Source organism: Microcaecilia unicolor, chromosome 5 (genome assembly GCF_901765095.1).
Source record: "Microcaecilia unicolor chromosome 5, aMicUni1.1, whole genome shotgun sequence".
NCBI classification, from domain to species: domain Eukaryota; kingdom Metazoa; phylum Chordata; class Amphibia; order Gymnophiona; family Siphonopidae; genus Microcaecilia; species Microcaecilia unicolor.
In genome coordinates this window covers 144,971,242-144,989,224 of record NC_044035.1, presented here as the reverse complement: position 1 = coordinate 144,989,224, position 17,983 = coordinate 144,971,242, and the positions used below count along the sequence as shown (strand labels likewise).

At 40.6% G+C, this 17,983-nt stretch overlaps 1 protein-coding gene across 5 annotated transcripts in view; it reads right to left on the bottom strand.

Moving 5' to 3' along the window:
• Positions 1-17,983, bottom strand: part of NDST2 (N-deacetylase and N-sulfotransferase 2) — a 619,227-nt gene that overhangs the window by 102,941 nt on the left and 498,303 nt on the right. For all 5 annotated transcript variants that reach the window (XM_030203391.1, XM_030203392.1, XM_030203393.1 and 2 more), the window contains one exon: positions 13,407-14,867. In XM_030203391.1, the coding sequence (XP_030059251.1) occupies positions 13,407-14,399 (993 nt within the window). In that variant the 5' untranslated portion in view covers positions 14,400-14,867. The remainder of the gene's footprint in view (positions 1-13,406; positions 14,868-17,983) is intronic.

The window sequence follows — 17,983 nt, the reverse complement described above, 5'->3', positions numbered from 1 at the left end:
AAAAGAAAAGATAAGGTAGGTCAAGGATAAGTCTCTTCTTGTACTAGTCTGTGAGAATGGATTGTAACAAAGAGTACTATGAATGCTTCCACTATTGGTTAACTCTGTCTGGAACACTTTCTGTGACCTTGATTAAAGATAAAAATACTGTCTTCTTGCCAATTCAGAGTGAAGAGCTTCCAAATATCACAATCCTGGCTCCTATTTTCACTAATGATAGGTAAAGGGCTTTAAAAATGTGCTAGAATATATTTCCTGTGCTTAATGACTACTTATATGGTTCTTTGGACAGAAAGTGATCTTAGTCCAAGGCAATGAGACCAAGATGATTGGGAGAACACATTCCACTGAAGCCACTGTTCTTGCAGCTTTATAGCTAACAGATTCAAAAATCTTGCATCTGCACTGCTGTTGAAGGTTTGTAGCCCATGGCTGTAGACTATATTTGTGGAGGGTAAATTTATAACAAGGCACTGACTGTGAAGGCACATATGCTACAGCTATTTTACAAAAAGACAGCATATGCCCCTATGTGTCTTTAAAATAGACACCTCAAAAGTAAGTGCAGACATTTAAACTGCTTTGAGTCAGGCACAAATGGTCCATCCAAGTTCGTGTGGGTATATGCATGACACATATCTTGCAACTTCAAACCAACTTTGCCCCCCAGAATATCTACATTTGTTCTGTGTAAATGCATGCATATCTCCAGGCAATTTTATAAACACCTCTCCTGTGGCTAACATGCTGTTTTACTCATAAAAAAGCTTTAGAAATTTAAATCATGTCACACAAATATCAAAGGGGGGGGGGGAGGGGACCATAATATGATAGCAGATAAGGGTCATTAGGTCTATTTAGTCTGCCCAATTTCATTCCTGGTGGAATGTCATATATCCGGGCTGCTCTCTGCCCTTCATCTCATTCACATATGGCTTAGGAGCTCTAGAGTACCAAGAGCGGGGTGGTGGAGGCAGTCTGCCCTGAATGCAGGCAACAAGGGGGTATGCTGAGCAGTCACATGGCTGTCAGTTCTGCCAGTCCCCTGAGGTCAGAGGGGTCAGCAGACTGACAGAGCTGACAGCCGTGTGACTGCTCAGTGCACCTCCTTGTTTGGAGGAAGGGGGTGCTCCACCCAGAGGAGGGGGGGGTGTTGATACACCCTGGGTGGTAACCAAGGTAGGTACGCCACTGCTTGGGAGGTCTAGATTAAAAACAAAACATTTATTACTTCAAATCAAGAAGAACGCAGTAAAATGCATGTTGCTGGTCACACGCTGGATTTGCTTCTTCTTCAGCATATTAATTCATTTTCTATTTCTAATCTTCCGTCTTTATCTCTTCCCTGGACAGATCATTTTCTCCTTTCTGCTTCGCTGTTATTTTTCTCTTCTCTGATTGACAATAGTCAGGGTCTTCACCCAGTTCCTTCGGAGCTTTTGCCACAACCTTACTGATTTTATAAGTCTGATCCGACTACCCATCCCTTGCTATTTTCTCTACCCATGGATAATTTCTTGGATCTTGATCTTGACAGTGAAGTTCTTTCCTGGAAATCTACTTTTTCGGCTTCTTTGAATTCTGGTCATCAGCTTCTCCTTTTCGTCCAGCGTGTAATCCCTGGTATCACAGGGGTCTGTTTCTCTTACGGAGACAAGACAGTAGAGTGGAATGCACCGTCATCTCAGGTGCTATAAAAAAGCTAGTCACTACTACTCTCAGCAGGTTAAACTTGCTAAAAAAAAAACCCTTATTATTCCAACCAATTAGCCAAATCTAATTACCACGTAAAATTTTATTTGCAATTGTTACATCCCTTATGAATTCAGGATCCCCGGTTAATTCATTCTCTCTCCCTGAGGCGAATCTTTTAGTTTCATACTTCTATTTATTAGTCAGCTAACATCACTGGACATTCTGTTGTATTCCAATAGTTAAAGTATAGCCATTGTAGGTATGGATGTCTGGGATTAATTTACACTTCCCACGCTTACCCAGTTGTCAAAAGTAACTACTGGGCAGGTTCCCATATTGTGGAAAAAGGAGGTTGTCAGTCCCATTTTTAAGAATGCATCTCTGGATCCTGCTCATCCAGAACATTATAGACCTGTTTCTAATCTCTGTGTTCTTTCAAAAATTACAGAAAACGTTTTTCAGCAATTGCTTCAATTCACGGATAGTCACCTTATTCTTCACCCCAGACAAGCAGGTTTTCATGCACTTCAGAGCAGTGATGTTCCTAAGTTGGCTGCCATCCAGGGTGGATTGCCGCTGCGCCCCCCCCCCCCCCCCCCCCAGCGCATTGCTCTTACCTCTTGGGGATGCAAGGAGCAGTCGTGAGGCTGTGGGCTCCACCAGTTCCCAACAGGAAGTAACATCAGAGGGAGCAGGGAACCAGCAGAGCTGACAGCCACGCAACTGTTCCCTGCACCCCCTTGTAGCATGTCTGGGGCAGACCACCCCCCATCGCCCCACCCTTGGTATGCCACTGCTTCACAGCATAGAAACCACTGTGATGTCTCTTCATACCTTGATTCTGGAAGGTTTGTTCTTCTTGTTTCCCTGGTTCTCTTTGCAGCTTTTGACTTAGTTGATCACTCATTGCTTCTCTATCGGCTTAAATCTATTGGAGTTTTGGGCATGGTATTCCAGTTGTTCTCTTTTTTCCTTTCTGATAGGAGTTTTACTGTCTCTACAGCATCATCTACTTCTTCCTAGTATGTATTACAATGTGGTGTTCCTCAGGGTTTGGTTCTTTCTCCCCTTCTGTTTAACATCTTTCTTAGTCCTCTGGCTCTTCTTATTCATGATCATATCTAACTTTTTTGTATGCCGATGACATTTTATTAATGTTTCCAGTTTCACCCTCCACACCAGATATCTCTTCATTACAAACTTGTCTTCTGGCTATTTCTCATTGGCTTTTACAGCATGGAATGGTGCTTAATCCATCTACAATGGTGGCATGTTGGATTTATGGTTCTCTTTCAGTGCCTTCTATGCCACTTAATTTGTTTGATACAGTGGTCACCCCTGTAACTTCTTTCCATTCTCTCGGGGTTATCTTTGACTCTAAACTGTCTTTCCAATTTTACATTCCTCAGGCAGTTAAAAAGGGTTTCTATTGGCTTCATTGGATAAGCTCTATTAGTTGGTATTTAAACTTTTCTGCTATTCACACGTTGATCCACGCATTTGTCGTTATAACTACAGTCTTATGTTCTTCATCATCTTCAATCAGCAACACGTTTTTTGTGCAATGCAACGCGTTTCGATCACATTACTCCTCTCTTTATTCAACTACGTTGGCTTTCAGTTCAATTTAGATGTTGGTTCAAGGTTCTTTGCCTGGCCCAAAGGGTTTACACCAAGGGTATCCCTTCTATCTCTCAACAGTGATGACTCCTTATACTCTCTCAGTCTCTTCATTCTCTGGACTCCAACAGATTAGTTCTTCCTGCTCCTAAAAGTGTACACTACGAATCTACTCATCATTCAGCCTACTTTGTTTTTGTTTTGTTTTTTTGGCTCCTTTTCTTTGGAATAACTATCCCCTTACTTCAGAATGGAAATGTATTTTTTGAAATTTAAAGCACTTCTCAAAGCTATTTTTTTCAAGCTGGCATTTGGTTCTCAATTATCACAACCTAGCTGACCTGCTTAACACTTTCTTTATGGAATGAGAATTGAACTGTGTTTGATTTTATTTGTTTAAATTTTAGTTGTGGTACAATATGTTTTGTGAATGCCTATCCTGTTCTATTGCTGTGGATTGTTTACACTCTCCTATCACGATTATGGCGTTCTTTTCTTTGAATGATGTTAGTTTGTAAACCGCTTAGACCCTTTTTTGAAATTTGGTGGGATATCAAATTTTTAATAAACATGAACAATTGTGAAAAGGCTGCTGAGGCAGTCTGCATCATTAGTTTATGGATTTCATATTTGTCAGTATTCATGGATTTGATTTCTTATTTCTAAATGACAAGAGGAAACCCATTATAAATTATTTTCAAAGTGATGTACACAGGTAAAAAGCCTTAAATGGGTGGAAAGGCAGTATGATTTTAGCCGCATTATGAGGAGGCATTCCCTGATATGTATATTATTATTATTAACATTTGTATAGCGCTACCAGACGCATGCAGCGCTGAACACCTGACATAGATCAGTTGAGGAGGGAAAGTACATGCTTACATGATATTTTCCAATCTCCACACTTTGCCAGCAAAAGTCTAACCACAAAAAGGTAGATGCAAATGAATATCGTACTTTGACTTATGACAAATTTCGAAGCAAAAGCACATGCTTACTTTTGTTATGAGAACTGGTATAAAATCCACTATGCATGTTCTTTATCTCAAAGCGGCACATCTGAAAGTTACCACCCTCATTTTTCTAAATTATTCCAAATACAACATTTGAAAAGAAATCATGTGGCAGGTCAGCCTGTTAAAAAAAACAATATAAACCCAATAACTATAGAGTTCTCTTGCTAAGGTGCGCTAATGAATTTACTGCACGCTAAATGCTAAGAAAGCCATTTTATACCTATGGGTTTACTAGCATTTAGCATACACTAATCATCAGCGTGCGCTAAATCCATTAGTGAACCTTAGTAATCTATATAACAAGTACTATTACATCGACTATGCCATAATCCAGTCCACATATGAGAGGATAGTTCAACACACAAAAAATGTTAAGAAAAAATATCAAAAGAATATCCATAAATACCTCCATAAGAGTTCAAGTAGAACTCCAAATACCATCAGGTTCATTTTGAGAAAAACGTCCAAAAAGTGACATAAGTCTGCATTTAGATGTTTATCTCACAAATCAGTATTTTCAAAACCTCATTTTAGAAGTTTTACTCTGAAGTTCATCAGAAGGACGTCTAAATCTCAAGGGGGCGTGCCAGGGGCATGTTCAAGGCGGGACTTGGGCGTTCCTAAGATTTGGACATCTTTCAGCAATAATGGAACAAAACAAAAATGTCTAAGACTAAGATGTTTTGAGCTAGACCTGTTTTTATAACAAATAGCTGCAGTGGGAATTGAACCCACTTCCCCAGGATCAAAGTCTGCTGCACTAACCACTAGGCTACTCCTCTACTCCACACAAGAGGTGCCCCAAATGACAACTGGAGGGAATCGGGGAATCATCTCCCCTTAATCTCCCACCCCAAAAAATGTGATTAGCCTCAGATGCTATACTCAGGTCAATTAGAATAGTACGCAGGTCCCTGGAGTAGTCTAGTAGTGGTGCAGTGCACTGCAGATAGGTGGATCCAGGCTTCTGCCTCCCCCTACTTGTTACATTTGTGGAGGAAACTGTGAGGCCTCCAAAATCCACCAGAAACCCACTGTACCCACAAATAGGTGCTCCCTTCACCTGCAGGGCTATGGTAGTGGTGTACAGTTGGGCGTAGTGGGCTTTGGGGGGGCTCAGCAGACAAGGTAAGGGAGCAATGGTGAAATGTGTACCTGGGAGCATTTTATAAAGTCCACTGCAGGGCCCCCAAGGATGCCCTATTGCTTTCCTGGGATGTCACTTTTCCACTATTCTACCTGATGGCAAGCTTTCTGTAACATCTGAGCCTTGTGTATATCGTTTATCATTAGATTTGGACTTTGAATTCAGATCTACAGATGAAAAGGAGGTCTTATTACATATATCTAAATACTAGAGTGCTATTTTTCCATACTTCATAGCAAGAGTGTACATGCCCTAATTACCTGTCCCAATGCAACTGAAGCTTTTACCACCTCAGTGCACGTAAATGGTTTCATCCCTGTGTGGATTCTCTGATGCCACGTGAGGCTTTCTTTCCAACCAAAGCTTTTACCACACTCAGGACATGTAAATGGTTTCACTCCTGCGTGTATTCTCTGGTGCATTGTGAGGTTTACCTTCTGACCAAAGCTTTTACCAGACTCTATACATGCAAATGGTTTCTCTCCCGTGTGGACTTTCTGATGCACTTTGAGATTTACATTACAACCAAAGCTTTTACCACACTTAGAGCATGTGAATGGTTTCACTCTATTGTAGATTTTCTTGTATATTTTGTACATTTTGCATTTGGATGTTTTTTGTTTGAAAATGGACCAAAAAATAAAACATCCAAATCACAAAATGTTTTCCAAACAGCATTTTCAAAAGAAAAAGATAGACTTTTTTTTTGTAGAAAATGACCTTTCCTGTTCTGATTTTGGACGTTTTACAAAAAAACATCCAAATTCAGATTTAGATGTCATATCCAAAAATACCCCTTGTGCATTTGACTTGCCCAAAGTCACCAGGAGCAGCAGAGGGAACTGAACCCATGGTGCCAGGATCAAAGCCCGTTGCACTAACCATTAAGCCACTCCTCCTCTGTTTTGGACGTTTTGCATTTGGACGTTTTTTGTTCAAAAATGGACCAAAAAAAAAAAAAGACGTCCAAATCACAAGATGTCCATAACATTTTTGTAAAACGTCCAAATTCTGATTTAGACATTCTATCGAAAATGCCCCTCCACGTCTTATTCCCCATTAGAGCAGTATAGAAAAAAAAACTCATTTACTCAGTGACCATGACATTTTCCAACAATACTGGCTCATAGAATATAAAAATTTTATATAATTTTAAATGCATTTAGATGAAAACTTTAGAATTAAGTCTGTACCAGTTGATATAACATGTTGGTGCAGATTCAGGAAAGCCTTACACCTTCTTGGCAAAGAAATATCTTTATTCCTAAAAAATAATTTAAGTCCCTAGTCTCTATTGAACTTGACAGCAAATTACATTAACAGAGTTGATTGCAGCCTCTGTGATTCCTGGTTTCTTAAAAGGAGGAGAGAAAGATCTAAACTATCAACCATCCCTAAGCTTTCTTTTTTTTTTGCTTCATGTCATTCATCATCCCCACACTTGAATAGGTGCAAACAATGTGTCAGGAAGTATTTCCATTATCTCAGAAAAATATTTGTTAGCATATCTACAGGTGATGTAAATAATGATTTTGGAAAATAAGCCATTGCATTTCACATTCCGCTAGTGTTTTCTAAGCTTTATTTCCAAGGGCTATATCATGTAACCTACCCCTATAAATAAATACCTTGACATTTTAACACTGCATCTTGTTAGTACAGCTTACTACATAAGCTTCAATTCTCAAGGTTACCCATAAGATCTTCTTCATGAGATAGGGCCACAGCTAATTAGCTAGGCATCCTGGTGCCTTGGGCAAGGAGCATGAAATACAATCTCAGATGTGGAAGCCAGCCCAGACCAAAGATGTGAGGCAAAGGCAGCACTGCCTCTCTTCAAAGCACTCCTCTTCTCTTAAAGCTGTTTTGCTGCCTTCTGCAAACAACAATTATGCTGTCCCTTACATCTTCCATTAGTGCTAACAAGGACCTTGTGTGGAAGATATAGAGTTAGGATACCACATTTATGTTGGGTTAATCTAGGGCACCTCAGTACCAGTAGTGAGCAATTGGTTCATTGCGGAAAGGAAGGAGGGGTTATCCAGTAGACTGTTCTTATGGAAAGCTGAAATGATGATTCTGAAAATATACCTAAAATGAAATCACATTCTTGAAGACAAGATCTTTTTAAGGTACATTAGTGACAAGAAGTTGTTCAGAAATAGCTCTGGGAGACTCAAATGTGAAACAGAAGAATATGAAGATGCTGATGAAGAAAAAACAAAACTGCTTAACAAATATTTCTGTTCGGTGTTCACTGAGGAAGGGCTGGGAATAGGACTGAAAAAAGCACACAAACAGGAAGTGAGGTAAATCTCGAGTCAATTTAGAAGACTGTGTTCATACGGAGCTAGATAAACTGAAAGTAGACAAAATCAAGTGGGCTGGACTGGATACGTCATCAGAAGGTATCAAAGGGAACTAAGGGAAGCTCTGTGGCTCCATTGTATATTCTTTCAATGCTTCCTTAGAGTCAGGTATCTTTCCAGAGGACTAGAAATGGGTCAATGTGATTCCTTTATACAAACGAAGAAATAAGGAGAAAGCTGGAAACTACAGGCCTGTTAGTCTGACCTCGGTGTTAAGTACATTAATGGAGTTGCTCCTAAAACAGAGGACAGTGCAGTTCCTGGAATCCAGAGTTTAAAAAGAACTCAAAGATGAAATTGCTGTTTACTAGTAGCCTGTACGCTATCATTTGAAAAGGACACAGTGCCTGAAAACTGAATGGGCAATATAATGCCAATCTTTAAAAAAGAGCTCCAGAGATGATCTGGGAAATTACAGATTGATAATCCTGAGTTCAGCTCTGAGCAAAATGATAGGAGCTACCCATAGCTTTCCTAACAGCCTCAGTAATTTGTTTCAGCTGTCGGTCTGTGAACTCCTTTGCTGTGAAGTACTCTGCCGCCATTTTCTCCTTTCCCCCTTCACGACTTCTGCTTCTCCTGCTTAGAGGGTTTCCCAGACATCAATCCACTTGATCTGGTGAGATATTTGTCCACAAAGTAATGAATTAAGTTTGCAATGGGTATATACGACTGTAAAGTTGATAAAAGAGACAAAAAGGGGGCCCGAGGAACGTGGGAGCCCTGGAGATAGTGCGACACTGTTCCACTCTCTTCACTGCATCATGTGATCTCTTCAATGCAATTTATTTATTTGTTCTTATATCCAACATTATCCGAAAATTAATTTTAGTTCAATGTGGCTTGTACATTTAATGGAACTCAATTACATTAACGATATACTGAATAAAGTTACAATTAACAAGAATCAGTCAAATATACAATTCTCCAATTTTACAATTCAATCTTAAAGAATTTCTTAGAAAGATATGTTTTCAGGTTTTTGTGAAATACTAAGCAATTATTAATACCTCTTATTTCCTTGGGAAACTGATTCCACCATTTGGATTACAAGTAACTTGGAATCCAAATGGTGGAATCAAACATATAAGTCAGCTGACTTATAGGTTATGCTTTTGTAACTGGGGTTAACAATCAAGACCCGCAACATTTGAGGGATTTACAGTAAAGTATAAAATCTAAAATTACAGAATACTAATCAAATAAAATGTTTACAAGTCTCTCTAGAAATAATGATGACAAATCTTTTCTTAGTCAATTAGAAACGTTTTAAAGTCTTTCTAAAAGATATACATGATGGCAAATGTTTTATTTCCCAAGGCAGCATATTCCAAGTTCTTGCCCCTTGAAAAGGAAATGAGTGCTCATAGACAGATTTTAAACATATAGTTGTAAGAGCAGGATAACAGAAACAGGAATTTCATTCAAAAGAAGGTTATCAATAGAAATCAAACAAAATAAAACATGGAAAAGAAAATAAGACAATACCTTTTTTATTGGACATAACTTAATACATTTCTTGATTAGCTTTCGAAGGTTGCCCTTCTTCCTCAGATTGGAAATAAGCAAATGTGCTAGCTGACAGTGTATATAAGTGAAAACATTCAAGCATTACTATGACAGTCTGACAGGGTGGGAGGAGGGGGGTGGGTAGGAAGTATGCATGGGGACATCAAAGCATATCATTGATATTCTAACAGGGTGGGTGTGGATAGGTGAGGGGCGGGGTGATCAACAGAGACATACAGCTTTATGGTTTATAATGGGCTAGGAACTCCAGATCCTTGTTAAGTCCTTTCTGTTGGGTGTTAAAATATTCAATCATTCTGACTTCAAAGGTCTTACGTTCTTGTATGGTTTTAAAGTTACCTTTGAGGATTCTCACTGTGAAATCACTGGTACAGTGTCCTGGTCCTGTAAAATGTTGACCAACAGGCGTGGGAACCCTGCTGGCACCAGTATCGTTCATATGATGTCTATGTAAATTGAATCTTGTCTTAAGCATCTGGCCTGTTTCTCCAATATAGCATCCTTCGTTACATTTTTTACACTGAATGATATATACCACATTGGAAGATGAGCAAGTGAAAGATCCCTTTATGTTGAATATCTTTCCTTTGTGGATGACTTTGGGGTCCTGTGAAATATTTTGGCATAGTTTGCAACTGGATAAATTACAGGGAAGTGTGCCCTTCTGTTCCTTTTCAGTCTGTGAAGGAAGTTTACTTCTGATTAGCTTGTGTTTTAAATTGGGTGGCTGTCGGAAGGCCAGTACTGGTGGGGATGGGAATATCTCTTTCAGTAATTCATCCTCCTGGAGTATAGGTTGTAGATCTCTTATGATTTTCCTCAGTTTTTCCAGCTCTGGAACTATGCTAAAATATTTCACAGGACCCCAAAGTCATCCACAAAGGAAAGATATTCAACATAAAGGGATCTTTCACTTGCTCGTCTTCCAATGTGGTATATATCATTCAGTGTAAAAAATGTAACAAAGGATGCTATATTGGAGAAACAGGCCAGATGCTTAAGACAAGATTCAATTTACATAGACATCATATGAACAATACTGGTGCCAGCAGGGTTCCCACGCCTGTTGGTCAACATTTTACAGGACCAGGACACTGTACCAGTGATTTCACAGTGAGAATCCTCAAAGGTAACTTTAAAACCATACAAGAACGTAAGACCTTTGAAGTCAGAATGATTGAATATTTTAACACCCAACAGAAAGGACTTAACAAGGATCTGGGGTTCCTAGCCCATTATAAACCATAAAGCTGTATGTCTCTGTTGATCACCCTCCCCTCACCTATCCACACCCACCCTGTTAGAATATCAATGATATGCTTTGATGTCCCCATGCATACTTCCTACCCACCCCCCTCCTCCCACCCTGTCAGACTGTCATAGTAATGCTTGAATGTTTTCACTTATATACACTGTCAGCTAGCACATTTGCTTATTTCCGATCTGAGGAAGAAGGGCAACCTTCAAAAGCTAATCAAGAAATGTATTAAGTTATGTCCAATAAAAAAGGTATCATCTTATTTTCTTTTCCATGTTTTATTTTGTTTGATTTCTATTGATAACCTTAAGAGTGGACTAACATGGCTACCACACTCCTCTATTCAAAAGAAGGAATCATAAGTAGTTCCACAAGGCAAAAATGATTCTCAAAATGTTTTACTAGTAACTGTTTCCATCCCTCTCACCTTAGGACATTACGGAGTGATCTTGTATTGGAGTGCCACCAGAAAGTTAAAGTCCAATTACGTCCCCAAGATGAACGCTGTCTCAAATCACACTGTTCAGTGAAATATTATATACCAGCAAAAATGTTTGATATGAACTGCTAAAAATGCAAGCTCCTTTTAAAATTATTTGAAGGTAAAGTAAAAGCTCAAGCAGTCCTCACCCAACCCCATCAGGGTTTTCTTTTAAAGACCACAGTGCCCCTTAGCATTGAGGGAGGCAGCTTAAGATTGCAAGGAGTTATTTTTAAATTGCTTGCACTGGGACAAAGCCCAAAGGCACTTTTTACCTGAAAACTATGCACCAATTTTCAAAGTACTTCACCTTTGAAGTGTGACATGCAGGGCCGTGCCAAGGGTCTCTGGCGCCCCCCTGCAGACTACCAGTTGGCGCCGGCGCCGCCGCCCCCCCGCACCTGCCTGGCTCCAAGGCAGTGATTCCCCTCTCTCCCTGAGCCCTACCCTCCCATCCATCCATGCCCATCTGTCCCCTGCCCCCGCCATTCATCCCGATCAAGCAATTCCCCTCTCTCCCTTCCATGAACCCTGTCCTCCCATCTATGCTCCTCTCTCCCCTGCCCTCCCACTCCCATGTAGGAACTGCCCGCCCTCTTCTCCCCCCCAAGATCCCTTTCCTTTTTTTTTCTTTTAAATTTACCTTCCTCTGGCAGCGCAGCGTCAGTGAAGGAGGCGGCGCTCCCAGTCCCGACGTCTCTAGCCTTCCATTGGTTCGCTCAGTGTTCCGCCTTCTTCTGATGTCGATGACGTCAGAAGAAGGCAGGACACTGAGCGAACCAATGGAAGGCTAGAGACGTCGGGACTGGGAGTGCCGCCTCCTTCACTGACGCTGCGCTGCCGGAGGAAGGTAAATATAAAAGAAAAAAAAAGGAAAGGGATCTGGGGGGGAGAAGAGGGCGGGCAGTTCCTACATGGGAGCGGGAGGGGCAAGGTAAGCACGCAGCGGCAGCGCCCCCCAGAGGATGGCGCCCCCCTGCGGCGCTTACCCCGCTTACCGCATCAGCACGGCCCTGGTGACATGAGTACAAAACACCCATGGACATTTGCACCTGCTTTTTGTTGTGGGTATATTAATAAACACATGTAAAACTGAAAATATGTTTTATGTACATTCTTTTCCTGTAGTAAATGCAGCTAGAATTATGTACATTTTGGAACAATACATCTATTTTTAACTGTATTGACGGAGTGCAAATTTTCAGACAGCCAATTTACATGTATGAATGGCTTTGAAAATTGTTCTCACAGCAGGCTGTGCTAATTGGGATTGCCTTTGGAAGAGCACAAAATTCCTGTGTGCTTCTCTACTGACTAGACTACACTGCCAGCACTGTCACTGCCTCTTGCAGTCCATTACTTTAGAACGCTGTACAGATGTCAAGATCCTTTAAAACAAGACTATTCCCTATGGAAATAAAAACTAACCAGTATCCTTTACTATTTCTTTAAAGGGAATAGGGATAAAAATGTTCCTAATTTTGTTTGATGGGTTTATTGTGGAAAGTTCTAGTAGAGGAAAAAGATTTTACTTCATTGATAGGCATTGCATTATGTGTTTGGTGGGTGGATTATGAAAGATTGGCAGAAGGCAGTTTCTGTTGCACAAATTCTAGGCAATGGGTTGAAGTAATAAATCTTAAACTTGCATTTGTTAGGTGAACAAGATTTAAGAGCTCTCATTTTAAACTGCTGTGATGGGAGAGGGAAGAAAAAGATCTACTCCCATTTTTACCAGACCAGGCATTTGTTTATGAACAATCCAGAAAACTCATATTGTAGGAGATTTTAGATTTCATTTGAAAATGGAGTACATCAGGAAAATGAGATGTGTAAAACTTTTCACTTATTCCAATGCTAGAAAACAGAGTAATGGAAAGTTGGCCTACTTAACAAGCCCAGCAGTTAGTGCTCTCTACTTCTAAGGAGAATGGACATGGGCTCCTGCATCTCAGTCTGCAAGAGCTACAGAAATTCATTGTACATACAGTACTGAGTAAAGGTTTGACCTCTAATACAGTGTGAGCTAAGGAGATGCACTGCAAGTCAGCAGCATTTATCTTCCATCTTGCTATCTCTATATATTCAAAAAGCAATGAAATATTTGTTCTATATGTAAAAGAAAACAAAGAAAAGACTGGAAGTCACTGCAAGATGGTTTCTCAATGACAGCAAATAAGATGGAGTTAGGAGGCAAGTTTGGCGGGGAGGATAAAAAAAAAATCAAAACTTGTAGGAGATGGCAATCAGGAGTATTGTGCATGCAGTGATTTTAATCCTGTCAACTTACCTCAACATCAGATACTTTCATGCGTGTTCCCTCTTTGCCCACAAATATGTCATCAATGTCCACTAAGATATAACGATCCAGCGTCAGGCAAAGACGTTTGCTAGTCAAATAGGCAATAGCATCCACAAAAACCAGTTTGTGCAGCCAGAAGTTGAGGTTGTTGCCAAAGAACACTCGCTGAATGCCATCATGCAGACCTAAGTCCTGCACCACTGTAGCATGTAGTGCCCTGTGTGGGGCCAGGTGCGGGATGGAGTCTGAAGATTTTGTGCTGGCCAGCAGAACAGGCTCATAAGTGCTGTGATTGGATTGGAAGACTGTCCAGTCATCACCAGGCAGGGCCCCCTGCTCCACCTCATTGGCACGAGTGACATAGAGTAGAGGAGCACTGGGGTTAATGTGGTAGTCCCTTAGTCCCAGGTTGGAATGTAAGAATAGGGGAAAACCCTTGAGCTGGGCACTTAACAGGCTGTTCTCATTAGCTTTGAAGAAGCCAATGATACCTACACCATACTCTACGCAGTATTTATCCAGCAATTCCCTGTTCCAAGCATCCAGATTCACATATTTCAGGATGTTTTCATAGATAATCAGAATATAACGCCCCCTGTCTTTGTCTGTCAGGGTGGGCATATCCCCCTTTCCAGGTGCAATCTCTGTCCGATATTTAAAGCGGCTGGACTCCAAGATAGCCACAATCTCTTGACCAAGCTGAGAGTAAATGCTCTCTACAAAAACTAAAACCACAGGATCTGTGCGTGATGTGTCCATTGGCTTAGCCACTCGCCAGTTAGCCTGAGGCTGGATTGCAACCCTCTGCTGGTTGCTGCAGTCACTAAAGGGCAGAGGAGGTGGTTCCTTGATCTTGGGGCTGTTGGTGACATAATACGCCAGGAAGCACATGGAGACTAAGCTGAAAGCAATCAGCAGTAAGATTAAGCGATGTAGTTCCAGCTGTCGCATATGACGCACCAGTTTCCACAGCTGAATCATGATGAGGCGACCCACCACCTCTCCTCCACCTGCGCTTTACCCAAGTTGCTCTCCTGTGGCAGTGAGGCCACACCGTGTTGGTGCTGTCCAGCAGAGACCTGCAAGGAAACAGCAACCGCAGCAATTGCCACGGACAGAGCGACAGCTAAAGCAAGCAGCGATCAGAAGAAACTCTGCCATTTATGTCAGGTGACCATGGCCCCTAATTCCCATTGCTCCTCCTGTGCCGCTTTCTTCCTCCTCCTTTTGTTGAACAAGAACAATCGTTTTATGCTCCTAAAAAAAGTTCCAGGGGTTATTTATAAAATCCTCAGATTTTACAGGCAAATCATTCAGTCACAAATATCTGCTGTACCACTGTTCTTCTCTTGCATTCCCATTTCGGAACAAAGTATATGTGACTTGATAGCTGTGTCTGTAAGGTTGGGTGCCCAGTATTGATCCTCAGCTGCTGTACACAATCTGCAACTGAAAAAAAGGCAAAATATCAGTTGAAAAACTAATTAGAAAATAACATTTGACCTGTTCAATCAGTGGATTTCTGTTTACAAGGTGTCATCTTCATTCATAAACAATGCTCTTCTCATTTGCATGAACACTTTTAACACATTTGTTCCTACGACCCAGTACTAGACTGACAGCAAGTGAAGTACAAGAAGTGGCAGTGAGAGCTGGTCATTCTTCCTTATTACCTTATCATTAAATCAACACTGTTGTGGTGTGACCACATCTGCTCAGAAGATAAATATATAGAGAGGACAAACTGTATGTACTTTAAAGAATAAACATGCATAGATTGTTAATCAGCACACCATTATTTTCAAAATATTTAAGACCCACCCATACAATCCAGAGTGGCTCGGAAAAACCACCACCACCACCTTCGTATTAATGGTTAAGGGGAGAAGTTATCAACCTGAGTTACCATTAAGATGGGTTATTTTACTGTTAAATAGGGTTATTAGTAATTAGAGGGTATATCAAGTAAAGGATGTTCAGCCTTACTGCATGCTTAACGTGTGAAAATGCTTACCACAAGTCAGGTAGCCATTTAGCATGTGCTAATCATGCATTTAATTTTTCTGATTTTTTTGCTGGGGGCATGGCATGGGTGGAGAAGCATTAACCAGATAGCATGCTAATGTGGATGTGCTATCTGGTTTACGCTGACTTAATGCACGAGGCAGTAAGTGCTCCCTCATTAATGGCTTTTCAGGTAACGCGCATAATGCAAACATTAGCACACAACATTAAAAAAAGAATAACTGAAAATGCCTGGGCACACTAGAAATGGGCTTAGTGTGTGGGGAAAGTCCCGTGTCAGCACACGCTAAGCCCAATTCCTAGTGCCCTTTAGTAGACATACCTCTAGGTCTCATTGGATAAAATAAAACAAGTAGCCTACGTTGATAACTTCCTCCCTAAGGGGTCCTTTTACTAAGCTGCACTAAATATTGGCCAACGGTAGTTTTAGCACATGGGTTTCCCACGTTCTCCAGCCACCTTTTAGCATGGCTGTAAAATGGCCACATTTCTATTTCTGCCATTAATGGCCACACACTATTTTCCAAATTAGCACGCAGTCATTATCGCCTGAGCCCTTATCGCCAAGTAGTTAGAAGGCAGTAAGTGCTCACGCACTACTTGTGCAGTAATCAGGCAACATTTGGCAATGTGCCCATGGCTGCCTGATTACCGCCAGGCATGCTTATTCCCCCCCCCCCCCCCCCCATGTTACAAAATAAAAAATATTTTCTAGCACGGGAAATGGCATGCACAGGGTACCTGGGCACGCCTGGCAGTAGTGCTGTTTTACCACACCCTATGGTGCTTTCATAAAAAAAGCCCCTAAGTCTTTCAGTATATTCTTAAGAAGTATTGCAGTTGTTGTGTTAGAATGTAAAAAAAAAAAAGGGTTCATTAGACTAACTCATTACATCCATAACTGGCTTTTAAGAGCTATTATACAATTAGGGACTCAATAGAGCTGCTGGAGCACTCGTATTGTCAATCACTAAATAGCCCCAGTCTTATTGAATACAAAATATCTTTATTAAACACGTGTGCTTCAAAACCTGCTCACGTGTATTTAAAACCTTTATTCACAAACAATATTCTCTTATATCTTTCATACTCATTCACACCTTATAGTACCTGCATAGAAAATCTATAACAAGGAGGATTTATATATACATGACTTTCTTGAATATCATTACACACTGTGTCAAAGTTCATGATTTCTCGTCTCTCAAAGAGGCATCACAGAATTAGAAATAAGAAACCTTTGCATATGTCCATTCACTCTGCTCTTCCGGTTTCCGGTTTCACATGAAGTTTCATGGAAGTTCAAGACAAACCCCAACACACTTCTCTGGGGGTAAACAACTCCACTTGCAATAGATTTCAGGCACTACATTAGCGGGATGAGACTTTTCAATCTCATAACTGCTGTTACTCTAGTCCTTAAGCAAGCATCGGCTCCTCTATGCAGGACCGCATTTCGTTCTCTTCATCAGGAGGAACCACCATATCCCTTTAACCAATTCTGTTTGGCAGCGTGCCAACAAAGGACTTTCTCAGGCCGGGACCCAACTGCCGTGGCTCAGAGCTATGCCAGCTTTGACAGACTACTTCTTGAAAACTAGTCAGCCCAGTAAAAAGTACCACCTATAACATTCTTTTTTTGACTTTCATTTTTACATTACTTTCATTAAAGGGTGAAAAAAGTGTTCTGTGGTATCAGAGACAAGACATGGTAAAGGTAGTCTACTATATCTGCTGTCCAAAAACTATAAATCTCTCATTCAGATAACTTTATGGACATTCCAATTTTATAAATGATATCAAAATAATAAACGGTAGGCGTGTCCATTTACAAAAAAAAAAAAAAGCACCTGTTTTATGCTTTTTTTATAGCCACTATTGGGAACCTTTTTAAAAACATATATTTATTATAAATGCAACATAGGACCTTATGTGGCTTTATAAAATAGACTCCTACAATTACTATCAGGGGTACACACAAAACCACTAGCACAAATTTATACGTGCTCCAAAGAAGGTGTCAATGTAAGCATGTACATTGCAAAGTCCACATGTTAACTGCAACACCCCATTAGCTCTGGCCAAGCTATACTCCTGGGAATGCTTTCGCAAACAGTGTGCAAAAATATGCACGCTCTCGACAGCAAATGTATTTACATGCATGGTTTTATAAGAGCCATGCTTTACAGGCAAAAAATGCTTTATAAAATTACCCTCAAAGAGAATGAATAGGCAAGAAAGGACTTTGCACATAAATTGACACTAAATGTCATTCTAAATAGCATGGTTAGTGCTGTGCGCCGTTTATACAATACAAATAAATGTGAATTGTGCACTGTTTATAGAATAGCACTCAGCGCTGATGTGTACATGTGTGGATAAAAAAATGCGGTTTCTTTTTCATCCTACATAGAATCTAGAGAGCTCCACGCATACGTTTGGCCAGTCAGCATGGTGACATCGGTGTGTAATGTGTCATGATGTCATTGACATGGGGACAGTGAGAAAAATGATGACAGGAGGCATCCCAACATCTCTGA